General features: G+C 50.1%; 1 protein-coding gene across 1 annotated transcript in view; it reads right to left on the bottom strand.

Moving 5' to 3' along the window:
- Positions 1-15,262, bottom strand: part of LOC138662803 (zinc finger protein 84-like) — a 79,191-nt gene extending 63,929 nt beyond the window's left edge. The window contains exons 1-6 of the mRNA XM_069748758.1: positions 15,077-15,262; positions 9,730-9,861; positions 9,251-9,400; positions 8,942-9,121; positions 1,320-1,443; positions 1,143-1,240 (exon numbers count right to left, since the gene is read on the bottom strand). Of these exons, the coding sequence (XP_069604859.1) occupies positions 1,143-1,240; positions 1,320-1,443; positions 8,942-9,121; positions 9,251-9,328 (480 nt within the window). The 5' untranslated portion in view covers positions 9,329-9,400; positions 9,730-9,861; positions 15,077-15,262. The remainder of the gene's footprint in view (positions 1-1,142; positions 1,241-1,319; positions 1,444-8,941; positions 9,122-9,250; positions 9,401-9,729; positions 9,862-15,076) is intronic.
- Between the last annotated feature and the right edge of the window lie 2,938 nt (positions 15,263-18,200).

Here is an 18,200-nt window from a genome sequence, read left to right as displayed (position 1 = left end):
TATGGGGTCACACAGGAGCCAGTAGTAATATATGGGGTCACACAGGGGCCAGTAGTAATATATGGGGTCACACAGGGGCCAGTAGTAATATACAGGGGGCACACAGGGCCAGTAGTAATATATGGGGGCACACGGGGGCCAGTAGTAATACACGGGGGCACACAGGGGCCAGTAGTAATACACGGGGGCACACAGGAGCCAGTACTAATATATGGGGGCACACAGGAGCCAGTAGTAATATATGGGGGCACACAGGAGCCAGTACTAATATATGGGGGCACACGGGGGCCAGTAGTAATATATGGGGGCACACAATGGCCAGTAGTAATAGATGGGGTCACACAGGGGCCAGTAGTAATATACAGGGGGCACACAGGGGCCAGTAGTAATATATGGGGGCACACAGGGGCCAGTAGTAATACACAGGGGCACACAGGGGCCAGTAGTAATACACGGGGGCACACAGGAGCCAGTACTAATATATGGGGGCACACAGGAGCCAGTAGTAATATATGGGGGCACACAGGGGCCAGTAGTAATATATGGGGTCACACAGGGGCCAGTAGTAATATACGGGGACACACGGGCCAGTAGTAATATATGGGGGCACACAGGGGCCAGTACTAATATATGGGGTCACACAGGGGCCAGTAGTAATATATGTGGGCACACAGGGGCCAGTAGTAACATAGTAACATAGTAACATAGTTAGTAAGGCCGAAAAAAGACATTTGTCCATCCAGTTCAGCCTATATTCCATCATAATAAATCCCCAGATCTACGTCCTTCTACAGAACCTAATTGATAGTAACATAGTAGTAATATATGTGGGCACACAGGGGCCAGAAGTAATATATGGGGTCACACAGGGGCCAGTAGTAATATACAGGGGGCACACAGGGGCCAGTAGTAATATATGTGGGCACACAGGGGCCAGAATTAATATATGGGAGCACACGGGGGCCAGTACTAATATATGGGGTCACACAGGGGCCAGTAGTAATATATGGGGGCACACAGGGGCCAGTAGTAATATACGGGGACACACAGGGGCCAGTGGTAATATATAGGGACACACAGGGGACATTACTAATACATGGGGGCACACAAGGGACTTCTCCTGACACCTTCTCTCCATCTACCTGATGATCCTGAGGAGCATTGGGATCTTCTTGGTTACAGTCCTGTGGATGAAGAGGACGGGGACATCTCTCTGGTGTTGTCCTCTTACTGGATAGATCTGGAGGAAACACATACAGGGAGTGAATTCATTCTTTACATACAGATAATTATAGGCCGTGTGTATTTAGTCCTATTACCTGGAGATGTGAGGGGCTGGGGAACCTCCATTATGACGTTCTTGTACAGATCTCTGTGTCCTTCTAAATACTCCCACTCCTCCATGGAGAAATAGACAGCGACATCCTGACACCTTATAGGAACCTGACACATACAATGATACCGTCATCCCCCCGATCCCTTCATAGTGTCTACTATATATTTGTCTAAGGGTCACTTCCGTCTGTCTGTCTGTCCTTCTGTCACGGTTATTCATTCGCCGATTGGTCTCGCCAGCTGCCTGTCATGGCTGCCGCGACCAATCAGCGACGGGCACAGTCCGGAAAAAAATGGCCGCCCCCTACTCCCCGCAGTCAGTGCCTGTCGCCCACATACTCCCCTCCGGTCACCACTAACACAGGGTTAATGCCGGTGGTAACAGACCGCGTTATGCCGCGGGTAACGCACTCCGTTACCACCGCTATTAACCCTGTGTATCAACTTTTTACTATTGACGCTGCGTATGCGGCATCAATAGTAAAAAATGTAATGTTAAAAATCATTTAAAAAAATAAACCTGCTATACTCACCCTCTGTAGTCCACTGAGCCGCTCCCGCCGGCCGCCATCTTCCGCTGCAGTTTCCGGTGGCAAAGATGGTATGGCAGAAGGACCTGCCATGACGTCACGGTCGTGTGACCGCGACGTCATCACAGGTCCTGCGCTCATACCAACACTGGGACCGGAAGCTGCCGTGGATTACAAAGGGCCTTCAGAAAGGTGAGTATATGCTTATTTTTTCACCTGTGACAAACCTGGCTGGGCAATATACTACGTAGCTGGGCAATATACTACGTGGCTGGGCAATATACTACATGGCTGGGCAATATACTACGTGGCTGGGCAATATACTACGTGGCTGGGCAATATACTACGTGGGTGGGCAATATACTACGTGGGTGGGCAATATACTACGTGGGTGGGCAATATACTACGTGACTGGGCAATATACTACGTGACTGGGCAATATACTACGTGACTGGGAAATATACTACGTGACTGGGCAATATACTACGTGACTGGGCAATATACTACGTGACTGGGCAATATACTACGTGGCTGGGCAATATACTACGTGACTGGGAAATATACTACGTGGCTGGGCAATATACTTCCTGGCTGGGCAATATACTACGTGGCGGGGCAATATACTACGTGGCTGGGCAATGTACTACGTGACTGGGCAATATACTACGTGGCTGGGCAATATTCTACGTGGCTGGGCAATATACTACGTGGCTGGGCAATATACTACGTGGTTGGGCAATATACTACGTGGCTGGGCAATATACTACGTGACTGGGCAATATATTACGTCACTGGGCAATATACTACGTGACTGGGCAATATATTTTGTGGCTGGGCAATATACTTCGTGGCTGGGCATTATACTACGTGGCGGGGCAATATACTACGTGGCGGGGCATTATACTACGTGGCGGGGCAATATACTACGTGGCTGGGCAATATACTACGTGACTGGGCAATATACTACGTAGCTGGGCAATATACTACGTGGCTGGGCAATATACTACGTGGCTGGGCAATATACTACGTCACTGGGCAATATACTACGTGGCTAGGCAATATACTACGTGACTGGGCAATATACTACATCACTGGGCAATATACTACGTGGCTGGACAATATACTACGTGGCTGGGAAATGTACTATATCACTGGGCAATATACTACGTGGCTGGGCAATATACTACATGACTGGGCAATATACTACATGGCTCTGTGCTGTATACTACATCACTGGGCAATATACTACGTGGCTGGGCAATATACTACATGGCTCTGTGCTGTATACTACATCACTGGGCAATATACTACGTGGCTGGGCAATATACTACGTGACTGGGCAATATACTACATGGCTGGGCAATATACTACGTGGCTGGGCAATATACTATGTGGCTGGGCAATATACTACGTGGGTGGGCAATATACTACGTGGGTGGGCAATATACTACGTGGGTGGGCAATATACTACGTGACTGGGCAATATACTACGTGACTGGGCAATATACTACGTGACTGGGCAATATACTACGTGACTGGGCAATATACTACGTGACTGGGCAATATACTACGTGACTGGGCAATATACTACGTGGCTGGGCAATATACTACGTGACTGGGAAATATACTACGTGGCTGGGCAATATACTTCCTGGCTGGGCAATATACTACGTGGCGGGGCAATATACTACGTGGCTGGGCAATGTACTACGTGACTGGGCAATATACTACGTGGCTGGGCAATATTCTACGTGGCTGGGCAATATACTACGTGGCTGGGCAATATACTACGTGGCTGGGCAATATACTACGTGGCTGGGCAATATACTACGTGACTGGGCAATATATTACGTCACTGGGCAATATACTACGTGACTGGGCAATATATTTTGTGGCTGGGCAATATACTTCGTGGCTGGGCATTATACTACGTGGCGGGGCAATATACTACGTGGCGGGGCAATATACTACGTGGCTGGGCAATATACTACGTGACTGGGCAATATACTACGTAGCTGGGCAATATACTACGTGGCTGGGCAATATACTACGTGGCTGGGCAATATACTACGTCACTGGGCAATATACTACGTGGCTAGACAATATACTACGTGACTGGGCAATATACTACATCACTGGGCAATATACTACGTGGCTGGACAATATACTACATGACTGGGCAATATACTACATGGCTCTGTGCTGTATACTACATCACTGGGCAATATACTACGTGGCTGGGCAATATACTACATGGCTCTGTGCTGTATACTACATCACTGGGCAATATACTACGTGGCTGGGCAATATACTACGTGACTGGGCAATATACTACATGGCTGGGCAATATACTACATGGCTGGGCAATATACTATGTGGCTGGGCAATATACTATGTGGCTGGGCAATATACTACGTGGCTGGGCAATATACTACGTGGCTGGGCAATATACTACGTGGCTGGGCAATATACTACGTGGCTGGGCAATATACTACGTGGCTGGGCAATATACTACATGGCTCTGTGCTGTATACTACATCACTGGGCAATATACTACGTGGCTGGGCAATATACTACGTGACTGGGCAATATACTACGTCACTGGGCAATATACTACGTAGCTGGGCAATATACTACATAGCTGGGCAATATACTACATAGCTGGGCAATATACTACATAGCTGGGCAATATACTATGTGGCTGGGCAATATACTACGTGGCTGGGCAATATACTACGTGGCTGGGCAATATACTACGTGGCTGGGCAATATACTACGTGGCTGGGCAATATACTACGTGGCTGGGCAATATACTACATGGCTCTGTGCTGTATACTACATCACTGGGCAATATACTACGTGGCTGGGCAATATACTACGTGACTGGGCAATATACTACGTCACTGGGCAATATACTACGTAGCTGGGCAATATACTACATAGCTGGGCAATATACTACATAGCTGGGCAATATACTACATAGCTGGGCAATATACTATGTGGCTGGGCAATATACTACGTGGCTGGGCAATATACTACGTGGCTGGGCAATATACTACGTGGCTGGGCAATATACTACGTGGCTGGGCAATATACTATGTGGCTGGGCAATATACTTCATGGCTGGGCAATATACTACGTGGCGGGGCAATATACTACGTGACTGGGCAATATACTACTTGGCTGGGCAATATACTAGGTGGCTGGGCAATATACTACGTGGCTCGGCAATATACTACGTGGCTGGGCAATATACTTCGTGGCTGGGCAATATACTACGTGACTGGGCAATATATTACGTCACTGGGCAATATACTACGTGACTTGGCAATATATTTCGTGGCTGGGCAACATACTTCGTGGCTGTGCAATATACTACGTGGCGGGGCAATATACTACGTGGCTGGGCAATATACTACGTGGCTGGGCAATATACTACGTGACTGGGCAATATACTACGTAGCTGGGCAATATACTACGTGACTGGGCAATATACTACGTAGCTGGGCAATATACTACGTGGCTGGGCAATATACTACGTCGCTGGGCAATATACTACGTCACTGGGCAATATACTACGTCACTGGGCAATATACTACGTCACTGGGCAATATACTACGTCACTGGGCAATATACTACGTGACTAGGCAATATACTACGTCACTGGGCAATATACTACGTGGCTGGGCAATATACTACATGGCTCTGTGCTGTATACTACATCACTGGGCAATATACTACGTGGCTGGACAATATACTACCTGGCTGGGAAATGTACTATGTCACTGGGCAATATACTACGTGGCTGGGCAATATACTACATGACTGGGCAATATACTACATTACTGGGCAATATACTACGTCACTGGGCAATATACTACGTCACTGGGCAATATACTACGTAACTCGGCAATATACTACGTCACTGGGCAATATACTACGTGACTGGGCAATATACTACGTGACTGGGCAATATACTACGTCACTGGGCAATATACTACGTGGCTGGGCAATATACTACATGGCTCTGTGCTGTATACTACATCACTGGGCAATATACTACGTGGCTGGACAATATACTACGTGGCTGGGAAATGTACTATGTCACTGGGCAATATACTACGTGGCTGGGCAATATACTACATGACTGGGCAATATACTACATTACTGGGCAATATACTTCGTCACTGGGCAATATACTATGTCACTGGGCAATATACTATGTCACTGGGCAATATACTACGTGACTGGGCAATATACTACGTGACTGGGCAATATACTACGTGACTGGGAAATATACTACGTGACTGGGCAATATACTACGTGACTGGGCAATATACTACGTGGCTGGGCAATATACTAAGTGACTGGGAAATATACTACGTAGAAGGGCAATATACTACGTGGCTGGGCAATATACTATGTGGCTGGGCAATATACTACGTCACTGGGAAATATACTACGTCACTGGGCAATATACTACGTGGCTGGGCAAGATACTACGTGACTGGGCAATATACTACGTCACTGGTCAATATACTACGTGGCTGGGCAATATACTACATGGCTCTGTGCTGTATACTACATCACTGGGCAATATACTACGTGGCTGGACAATATACTGCGTGGCTGGGAAATGTACTATGTCACTGGGCAATATACTACGTGGCTGGGCAATATACTACATGACTGGGCAATATACTACGTGGCTGGGCAATATACTACGTCGCTGGTCAATATACTACATGGCTCTGTGCTGTATACTACATCACTGGGCAATATACTACGTGGCTGGACAATATACTACGTGGCTGGGAAATGTACAATGTCACTGGGCAATATACTACGTGGCTGGGCAATATACTACATGACTGGGCAATATACTACATTACTGGGCAATATACTACGTCACTGGGCAATATACTACGTCACTGGGCAATATACTACGTCACTGGGCAATATACTACGTCACTGGGCAATATACTACGTCACTGGGCAATATACTACATCACTGGGCAATATACTACGTCACTGGGCAATATACTACGTGGCTGGGCAATATACTACGTAGCTGGGCAATATACTACGTCACTGGGCAATATACTACGTGGCTGGGCAATATACTACGTCGCTGGGCAATATACTACGTCGCTGGGCAATATACTACGTCACTGGGCAATATACTACGTCACTGGGCAATATACTACGTCACTGGGCAATATACTACGTCACTGAGCAATATACTACGTCACTGGGCAATATACTACGTCACTGGGCAATTGTTGTGAATTCTGTTGTCGGGCTCCCTCCTGTGGTCATGAATGGTACTTCGGCTGGTTCTATCCATGGAATTCCTCTGGTGGCTGTGGGTGTTTCTGAGTTTCCTTCCACAGGTGACGAGGTTAATTCGTTAGCTGGCTGCTCTATTTAACTCCACTTAGATCTTTGCTCCATGCCACCTGTCAATGTTCCAGTATTGGTCTTGTTCACTCCTGGATCGTTCTTGTGACCTGTCTTCCCAGTAGAAGCTAAGTGCCTGCCTGTTTTTCTCTGGTTTGCTATTTTTCTGTCCAGCTTGCTATTTTGTTGTTGTCTTGCTTGCTGGAAGCTCTGGGACGCAGAGGGAGCGCCTCCGCACCGTGAGTCGGTGCGGAGGGTCTTTTTGCGCCCTCTGCGTGGTCTTTTTGTAGGTTTTTGTGCTGACCGCAAAGCTACCTTTCCTATCCTCGGTCTGTTCAGTAAGTCGGGCCTCACTTTGCTAATTCTATTTCATCTCTGTGTTTGTATTTTCATCTTTGCTCACAGTCATTATATGTGGGGGGCTGCCTTTTCCTTTGGGGAATTTCTCTGAGGCAAGGTAGGCTTTATTTTTCTATCTTCAGGGCTAGCTAGTTTCTTAGGCTGTGCCGAGTTGCATAGGGAGCGTTAGGAGCAATCAACGGCTATTTCTAGTGTGTGTGATAGGATTAGGGATTGCGGTCAGCAGAGTTCCCACGTCCCAGAGCTCGTCCTTTATTATCAGTAACTACCAGGTCATTCTGTGTGCTCTTAACCACCAGGTCCATTATTGTCCTGACCACCAGGTCATAACAGGCAATATACTATGTCACTGGGCAATATACTAAGTGACTGGGCAATAAATTACCTGGGCTGGGCAATATACTACGTGGCTGGGCAATATACTACGTAGCTGGGCAATATACGTGGCTCTGTGCTGTATACTACGTCACTGGGCAATATACTACGTGGCTGGGCAATATACTACGTGGCTGGGCACTATACTACGTGGCTGGGCAATCTACTACGTGGCTGGGCAATCTACTACGTGGCTGGGCAATCTACTACGTGGCTGGGCAATATACTACGTGGCTGGGCAATATACTACGTGGCTGGGCAATATACTACGTGGCTGGGCAATATACTACGTGGCTGGGCAATATACTACGTGACTGGGCAATATACTACGTGGCTGGGCAATATACTACGTGGCTGGGCACTATACTACGTGGCTGGGCAATATACTACGTGGCTGGGCAATATACTACGTCGCTGGGCAATATACTACGTCGCTGGGCAATATACCACGTGGATGGGCAATATACCACGTGGCTGGGCAATATACCACGTGGATGGGTAATATACCACGTGGATGGGCAATATACCACGTGGCTGGGCAATATACCACGTGGCTGGGCAATATACCACGTGGCTGGGCAATATACTACGTGGCTGAGCAATATACTACGTGACTGGGCAATATACTACGTGACTGGGCAATATACTACGTGGCTGGGCAATATACTACGTGACTGGGCACTATACTACGTGACTGGGCACTATACTACGTGGCTGGGCACTATACTACGTGGCTGGGCAATATACTACGTGGCTGGGCAATATACTACGTGGCTGGGCAATATACTACGTGACTGGGCAATATACTACGTGGCTGGGCAATATACTACGTCGCTGGGCAATATACTACGTGGACATGCATATTCTAGAATATTCGATATGTTAGAATCGGGCCGCCATCTAGTTACTGTATAATGTCCCAGCATTCCCAGCAGTGTCACCTCTCCAGTCAGCAGCTCAATCATCTTGTAGGTGAGTTCTAGGATCTTCTGGTCATTGATGTCCTCATAGATCAGGGGGTGAGGTGGAGGCCCCGTGATTGGGCTCAGGGGTCTTCCCCATCCCTCAGACACAGGGTCCTGACAGCGATCACTAGAGGTCTTCTTCACCACTGTGTAATCCTGGTAATGGAGAGACACATTAATAAATCTCACTACAGACATCTCCAGAGTCCTCACCTCTCCAGTTCTGTCCATCTGTTATTCCCATAGATAAGAATGATGTAAAGTGACGTCATCAGAATCTCTCACCTCTCCAGTAAGCCGGAAGAGGATCTCTAGGGTGAGGCGTAATATCCTCTCCGCCATCTTGTCTCTGTCCATATCCATCTTTGATGGGTAAATCAGGAAAATTCTCTTTTGTAGAAGATCTTCACTGAGAGGATCCGATATTGTAGAGACCTGAATGAGAAGATGAGCCGATGTAACATCATAAGAATCCTGTGTAATATATGGGGGCACACAGGGGTCAGTACTAATATATGGGGGCACACAGGGGTCAGTAGTAATATATGGGGTCACACAGGGGTCAGTAGTAATATACGGGGGTACACAGGGGCCAGTAGTTATATATGGGGGCACACATGGGCCAGTACTAATATATGGGGCCACATAGGGGCCAGTACTAATATATGGCGGCACACAGGGGCCAGTAGTAATATATGGGGGCACACAGGGGCCAGTACTAATATATGGGGATTCATAGAAGAACAAATGAAAGTGGCACTCACCCAGGTATTGCTGAATAGAGTTGTCCTTTATTCAGAAGAACAGATGGACATACATAAGACGGAGCAGCGGCTGGTAGCAGTTAGGGTGCGGGAGGGAGGTGAAGGACGACGGCCGTTTCGCGCTGCGCGCTTCTACGGGTCCAGGTGAGGGAATCAAAAACGTCATATCCTTTATAAAGGGCTTAGTGACTAAATGTGGACAGGTGCATGTTAAAAACAATTAAGATATCCCTACTAACAAGCGTTAATAAGCACATAGGATGAAAAAGACATTATTCACTTAGACATTTCTTTTCAGACTTAAGACTTATAACATTCTAAAGTAAAGTTTCATAAAAAGATGGTGATATCTAGTTTATCATTTAATCCTAATGGCCCCTGCGCGTTGGTTTTGATAATCCATCTGGCTTCGCGCTGCAATAACAGCTTATTGCGATCGCCTCCGTTAGATGGATTGCTGACTATTTCTAGTCCTGCAAAGCGCAGCACATTAGGATTGGCATTATACATGTCTTTTATATGTTGAATGAAACGAGGGCAACCTTTGCCCGAAGTTATAGAGTTATAATGTTCCCTGAATCGGTGGAACATAGGACGTATGGTTTTGCCGATATAAGGCTATGTGCACACGTTCAGGAATTCTAGCAGAAATTTCCGGAGAAAATCCGGACATTTCTGCCAGAATTCCGCTACAAATCTGCATGCAGAATTACCGCGGTTTTACCGCGGAATTACCGCGGATTTGCCGCGGAATTTGCGCGGATTTTCCCAAAAATTTCTCACTGCTTAGCCAGTGGGAAATCCGCGCAAATTCCGCAAAATTAATGGACATGCTCATTATTTTTCCGCAAAGCGTTTTTTTTCGCGGAAAATAACGCTGCATGTGCATTAAAATTGCGGAATTCATGTTAAATGATTGGATGCTTAAAGTATGCGGATTATTTGCGGATTTATAGCGTTTTTATAGCGCAAAAACGCTTAAAATCTGCAAATAATCCGGAACGTGTGCACATAGCCTAAAAGAACTGGCAAGGGCAGGTGATTATATAGACAACATACTGAGATTTGCATGTAATCAATTGTTTGACTGTGTGGTAGATGGGACCTACATGGATCAATTAATCTAGCAGTCTCAGGTGGCAGAATTTGCAATTACCGCACTTGTAATTTCCACTCGCTTGCGATTTACTTAGCCAGTTACTGTTATTCGTGACAAGAAGACGATTTTTAACAAGGAGGTCTCCTAAATTTTTAGTACGTTTATATGCAAAGATAGGATGAGATATTACTGTAGGGGCCAAATCCCTATCGTTCTTTAATACATGCCAATTTCGGCATGTATTCGGACCAAGGCACATCGGTTGAGCAGAGTGTATTGGCTGGTAGAGAGGGTGCACACAGGGGCCAGTAGTAATATACGGGGGCACACAGGGGCCAGTAGTAATATACGGGGGCACACAGGGGCCAGTAGTTATATATGGGGGCACCCATGGGCCAGTACTAATATATGGGGGCACACAGGGGCCAGTACTAATATATGGGGGCACACAGGGGCCAGTAGTAATATATGGGGGCACACAGGGGCCAGTAGTAATATATGGGGGCACACAGGGGCCAGTAGTAATATATGGGGGCACACGGGGGACAGTACTAATATATGGGGGCACACGGGGGACAGTACTAATATATGAGGGCACACGGGGGCCAGTAGTAATATATGGGGGCACACGGGGGCCAGTAGTAATATATGGGGGCACACGGGGGCCAGTAGTAATATATGGGGGCACACGGGGGCCAGTAGTAATATATGGGGGCACATGGGGGACAGTACTAATATATGGGGGCATACGGGGGACAGTACTAATATATGGGGGCACACGGGGGCCAGTAGTAATATATGGGGGAACACAGGGGCCAATAGTAATATATGGGGGCACACAGGGGCCAGTAGTAATATATGGGGGCACACATGGGCCAGTAGTAATATATGGGGGCACACAGGGGCCAGTAGTAATATATGAGGGCACACGGGGGCCAGTAGTAATATATGGGGGCACACGGGGGCCAGTAGTAATATATTGGGGCACACGGGGGCCAGTAGTAATATATGGGGGCACACGGGGGCCAGTAGTAATATATGGGGGCACACGGGGGCCAGTAGTAATATATTGGGGCACACTGGGGCCAGTAGTAATATATGGGGGCACACGGGGGACAGTAGTAATATATGGGGGCACACGGGGCCAGTAGTAATATATGGGGGCACACAGGGGTCAGTAGTGATATATTGGGCATACAGGGGCCAGTAGTAATATATGGGGGCACATGGGGGCCAGTAGTGATATATGGGGGCACACAGGGGCCAGTAGTAATATATGGGGGCCAGTAGTGATATATTGGGCACCCAGGGGCCAGTAGTAATATATGGGGGCACACGGGGGCCAGTAGTAATATATGGGGGCACACAGGGGCCAGTAGTAATATATGGGGGCACACAGGGGCCAGTAGTAATATACGGGGACACACAGGGGCCAGTAGTAATGTATGGGGGCAAATGGGGGACAGTACTAATATATGTGGGCACACGGGGGACAGTACTAATATATGGGGGCACACAGGGGCCAGTAGTAATATACGGGGACACACAGGGGCCAGTAGTAATATATGGGGGCCAGTAGTAATATATGGGGGCACACAGGGGCCAGTAGTAATATATGGGGGCACACAGGGGCCAGTAGTAATATATGGGGGCACACGGGGGCCAGTAGTAATATATTGGGGCACATGGGGGACAGTACTAATATATGGGGGCACACGGGGGACAGTACTAATATATGGGGGCACACGGGGGCCAGTAGTAGTATATGGGGGCACACGGGGGCCAGTAGTAATATATTGGGGCACACGGGGGCCAGTAGTAATATATGGGGGCACACGGGGGCCAGTAGTAATATATGGGGGCACATGGGGGACAGTACTAATATATGTGGGCATACGGGGGCCAGTACTAATATATGGGGGCCAGTAGTGATATATTGGGCACACATGGGCCAGTAGTAATATATGGGGGCACACGGGGGCCAGTAGTAATATATGGGGGCACACAGGGGTCAGTACTAATATATGGGGGCACACAGGGGCCAGTAGTAATATATGGGGGCACACGGGGGCCAGTAGTAATATATGGGGGCCAGTAGTAATATATGGGGGCACACAGGGGCCAGTAGTAATATATGGGGGCACACAGGGGCCAGTAGTAATATATGGGGGCCAGTAGTAATATATGGGGGCACACAGGGGTCAGTAGTGATATATTGGGCATACAGGGGCCAGTAGTAATATACGGGGGCACACGGGGGCCAGTAGTAATATATGGAGGCCACGCCCCCCTTGAGGAAGCGAGATTTACTCTCGCGAAACGCGCGTCGGGGAGTGTGGTCGTGTCCTGGACGGCATCTAAACAGACTATGGGTAATTAACCTTTTATTATGCAAATGTTCTGTTGTGGGCAATACGTGCCCTAGTAGATGTAAAAGTATCGGTACACGGCTGGTACCATTTAATAGAGTATTAGGAGGGACACTTTGTCTTACCTATCAGCATAGAGATTTATACTCTTTGGCATTCATGTCAGTTACTGCATTTTTACATCGTGCACTGCTACTTTTCGCAATCCAGGATTACGACCCCTTGGCGTTTTTTGCACTATAGGGATCACACTATCTATCATATTTCCATGCTTGTATACTATATATGATATATCTATTTTTTTGTGTTTTTCTGTATTTTTGTAAATATTTTTTTAATACAAAAAACTCTGGTCCTCCTATTTAATATGATATATGGAGGCCAGTAGTAATATATGGGGGCATACAGGGGTCAGTAGTGATATATTGGGCATACAGGGGCCAGTAGTGATATATGGGGGCACACAGGGGCCAGTAGTAATATATGGGGGCACACAGGGGCCAGTAGTAATATATGGGGGCACAAGGGGGCCAGTAGTAATATATGGGGGCACACGGGGGTCAGTAGTGATATATTGGGCATACAGGGGCCAGTAGTAATATACAGGGGCACACGGGGGCCAGTAGTTATATATGGGGGCACACAGGGGCCAGTAGTAATATATGGGGGCACATGGGGGCCAGTAGTGATATATGGGGGCACACAGGGGCCAGTAGTAATATATGGGGGCCAGTAGTGATATATTGGGCACACAGGGGCCAGTAGTAATATATGGGGGCCAGTAGTAATATATGGGGGCACACAGGGGTCAGTACTAATATATGGGGGCACACAGGGGCCAGTAGTAATATTCGGGGGCACACAGGGGCCAGTAGTAATATATGGGGGCACACAGGGGCCAGTAGTAATATATGGGGGCACACGGGGCCCAGTAGTAATATATGGGGGCCAGTAGTAATATATGGGGGCACACAGGGGCCAGTAGTAATATATGGGGGCCAGTAGTAATATATGGGGGCACATGGTGGCTAGTAGTAATAAATGGGGGCCAGTAGTAATATATGGGGGCACACAAGGGCCAGTAGTAATATGTGGGGGCACACAGGGACCAGTAGTAATATATGGGGGCACACGGGGGCCAGTAGTAATATATGGGGGCCAGTAGTAATATATGGGGGCACACAAGGGCCAGTAGTAATATGTGGGGGCACACAGGGACCAGTAGTAATATATGGGGGCACACAAGGGCCAGTAGTAATATATGTGGACACACAGGGACCAGTAGTAATATATGGGGGCACACGGGGGCCAGTAGTAATATATGGGGACACACAGGGGCCAGTAGTGATATATGGGGGCACACGGGGGCCAGTAGTAATATATGGGGACACACAGGGGCCACTAATACTAGTTAGGGCCACATAGAAGGACTAATGGCCCCTGTAGATGAATATTACCATGTGGGCGAATAAGGGAGGATTTTTAGGCTATGTGCACACATTGCGGTTTTTGCTGCGGATCCGCAGCAGTTTCCCATGCGTGTACAGTACCATGTAAACCTATGGAAAACAAAAACCGCAGTGCACATGCTGCGGAAGAAAACGCGCGGAAACGCTGCGGTTTATTCTCTGCAGCATGTCAATTCTTTGTGCGGAATACGCAGCGGTTTGGCACCTGCTCCATATTAAAAATCCGCAGGTGTCTAAAACCGCAGTGGAAACCGCACAAAAACATCGCGATAAATCCGCAGTACTTTTTACACTGAGGATTTAATTAAATCCGCTGCGGAAAATTCCTCAACGTGTGCACATGGCCTTACAGCTGCCGGTACACAGGGGAGGACATTACTGTGTGGAAACAAAGAGGAAAATGCACTCACTGCACAGACACAGCCAGGACTCTCAGGTGTGAATAAGCGCTATAGTGAGGGTGCGGAGTATGGAGGCGATATAGGAGGAGGAATCCCCCACAAGGAGGAAGACGAGGACTGCGCAGACTCCACCTGCAGGGCCGCACACCGGAAATAAGCCACGGGGAGAAAAGAGCCTCTAAGCACTAGACTGTGCGGCTCCTCCCAGGTGTGACGTCATTTCCGGGGCGTGCCCTGACTTAGTGCAGACAGGGTAGAGGCTAAATCCAAGTCGGCTAAAGGACCTCTGGTGACGTCACGCCCATGTGACCGAAAGGGGCGGCGCTTCATCCTCCATAGAGCAGAGCCGACAGGAGGAAGCTGTGGATGTCAGGGCGGATTTCGAGGATTTTGTGCAGGATTTGGAGTGTTTTGGGGTCGATCTCCATAGTCACAGATCAGGTAAGTGGGAGTCTGGGGAGAAAGGGGTGATGCTTGCATGGGGCTGCATGTGCATGCTGGACGGGGGTCTGCCTGGAGAGAAGAGGGTGATGCTTGCATGGGGCTGCATGTGCATGCTGGAAGGGGGGGTCTGCCTGGAGAGAAGGGGGTGATGCTTGCATGGGGCTGCATGTGCATGCTGGACGGGGGTCTGCGTGGAGAGAAGGGGGTGATGCTTGCATGGGGCTGCATGTGGATGCTGGACGGGGGTCTGCCTGGAGAGAAGGGGGTGATGCTTGCATGGGGCTGCATGTGCATGCTGGAAGGGGGGTCTGCCTGGAGAGAAGGGGGTGATGCTTGCATGGGGCTGCATGTGCATGCTGGATGGGGGTCTGCCTGGAGAGAAGGGGGTGATGCTTGCATGGGGCTGCATGTGCATGCTGGAAGGGGGGTCTGCCTGGAGAGAAGGGGGTGATGCTTGCATGGGGCTGCATGTGCATGCTGGACGGGGGTCTGCCTGGAGAGAAGGGGGTGATGCTTGCATGGGGCTGCATGTGCATGCTGGAAGGGGGGTCTGCCTGGAGAGAAGGGGGTGATGCTTGCATGGGGCTGCATGTGCATGCTGGAAAGGGGGGTCTGCCTGGAGAGAAGGGGTGATGCTTGCATGGGGCTGCATGTGCATGCTGGACGGGGGTCTGCCTGGAAAGAAGGGGGTGATGCTTGCATGGGGCTGCATGTGCATGCTGGAAGGGGGGGTCTGCCTGGAGAGAAGGGGGTGATGCTTGCATGGGGCTGCATGTGCATGCTGGAAGGGGGGGTCTGCCTGGAGAGAAGGGGGTGATGCTTGCATGGGGCTGCATGTGGATGCTGGACGGGGGTCTGCCTGGAGAGAAGGGGGTGATGCTTGCATGGGGCTGCATGTGCATGCTGGACGGGAGTCTGCCTGGAGAGAAGGGGGTGATGCTTGCATGGGGCTGCATGTGCATGCTGGAGGGGGGTCTGCCTGGAGAGAAGGGGGTGATGCTTGCATGGGGCTGCATGTGCATGCTGGACGGGGGTCTGCCTGGAGAGAAGGGGGTGATGCTTGCATGGGGCTGCATGTGCATGCTGGAGGGGGGTCTGCCTGGAGAGAAGGGGGTGATATTATGCTTGTGCACGCCCTCATCATTTCCCGCCTTGACTACTGCAACATCCTTTTCTGTGGCATCCCTGCTAACACCCTTGCACCTCTCCAGTCCATCCTTAACTCTGCTGCCCGACTAATCCATCTCTCTCCTCGCTACTCCTCCGCTTCCCCCCTCTGCAAATCTCTTCACTGGCTCCCATTCCCTCAGCGTATCCAGTTCAAATTGCTAATACTGACCTACAAAGCCATCCATAACCTGTCTCCTCCATATATCTCTGAACTAATCTCTCGATATCTTCCCTCACGTGATCTCCGGTCCTCCCAAGACCTCCTTCTCTCCTCCACACTTATTCGCTCCTCATCCAATCGCCTCCAAGACTTCTCCCGAATATCCCCCATCCTCTGGAACTCTCTGCCCCAACACGTCCGACTATCAACCACAGTCGGATCCTTCAGACGGAACTTGAAAACTCATCTCTTCAGGAAAGCCTACAGCCTGCACTGACACCGCTGCCGCCTCACCAACACCGGAGCTACCGCCTCACCAACACCGGAGCTACCGCCTCACCAACACCGGAGCTACCGCCTCACCAACACCGGGGCTACCGCCTCACCAACACCGGGGCTACCGCCTCACCAACACCGGGGCTACCGCCTCACCAACACCGGGGCTACCGCCTCACCAACACCGGGGCTACCGCCTCACCAACACCGGGGCTACCGCCTCACCAACACCGGGGCTACCGCCTCACCAACACCGGGGCTACCGCCTCACCAACACCGGGGCTACCGCCTCACCAACACCGGGGCTACCGCCTCACCAACACCGGGGCTACCGCCTCACCAACACCGGGGCTACCGCCTCACCAACACCGGGGCTACCGCCTCACCAACACCGGGGCTACCGCCTCACCAACACCGGGGCTACCGCCTCACCAACACCGGGGCTACCGCCTCACCAACACCGGGGCTACCGCCTCACCAACACCGGGGCTACCGCCTCACCAACACCGGGGCTACCGCCTCACCAACACCGGGGCTACCGCCTCACCAACACCGGGGCTACCGCCTCACCAACACCGGGGCTACCGCCTCACCAACACCGGGGCTACCGCCTCACCAACACCGGGGCTACCGCCTCACCAACACCGGGGCTACCGCCTCACCAACACCGGGGCTACCGCCTCACCAACACCGGGGCTACCGCCTCACCAACACCGGGGCTACCGCCTCACCAACACCGGGGCTACCGCCTCACCAACACCGGGGCTACCGCCTCACCAACACCGGGGCTACCGCCTCACCAACACCGGGGCTACCGCCTCACCAACACCGGGGCTACCGCCTCACCAACACCGGGGCTACCGCCTCACCAACACCGGGGCTACCGCCTCACCAACACCGGGGCTACCGCCTCACCAACACCGGGGCTACCGCCTCACCAACACCGGGGCTACCGCCTCACCAACACCGGGGCTACCGCCTCACCAACACCGGGGCTACCGCCTCACCAACACCGGGGCTACCGCCTCACCAACACCGGGGCTACCGCCTCACCAACACCGGGGCTACCGCCTCACCAACACC

The sequence above is a fragment of the Ranitomeya imitator genome, chromosome 2 (genome assembly GCF_032444005.1).
Source record: "Ranitomeya imitator isolate aRanImi1 chromosome 2, aRanImi1.pri, whole genome shotgun sequence".
Lineage (NCBI taxonomy): Eukaryota > Metazoa > Chordata > Amphibia > Anura > Dendrobatidae > Ranitomeya > Ranitomeya imitator.
Note: the sequence above shows the minus strand (reverse complement) of the source record. Positions and strands in the feature narration are given on the sequence as shown.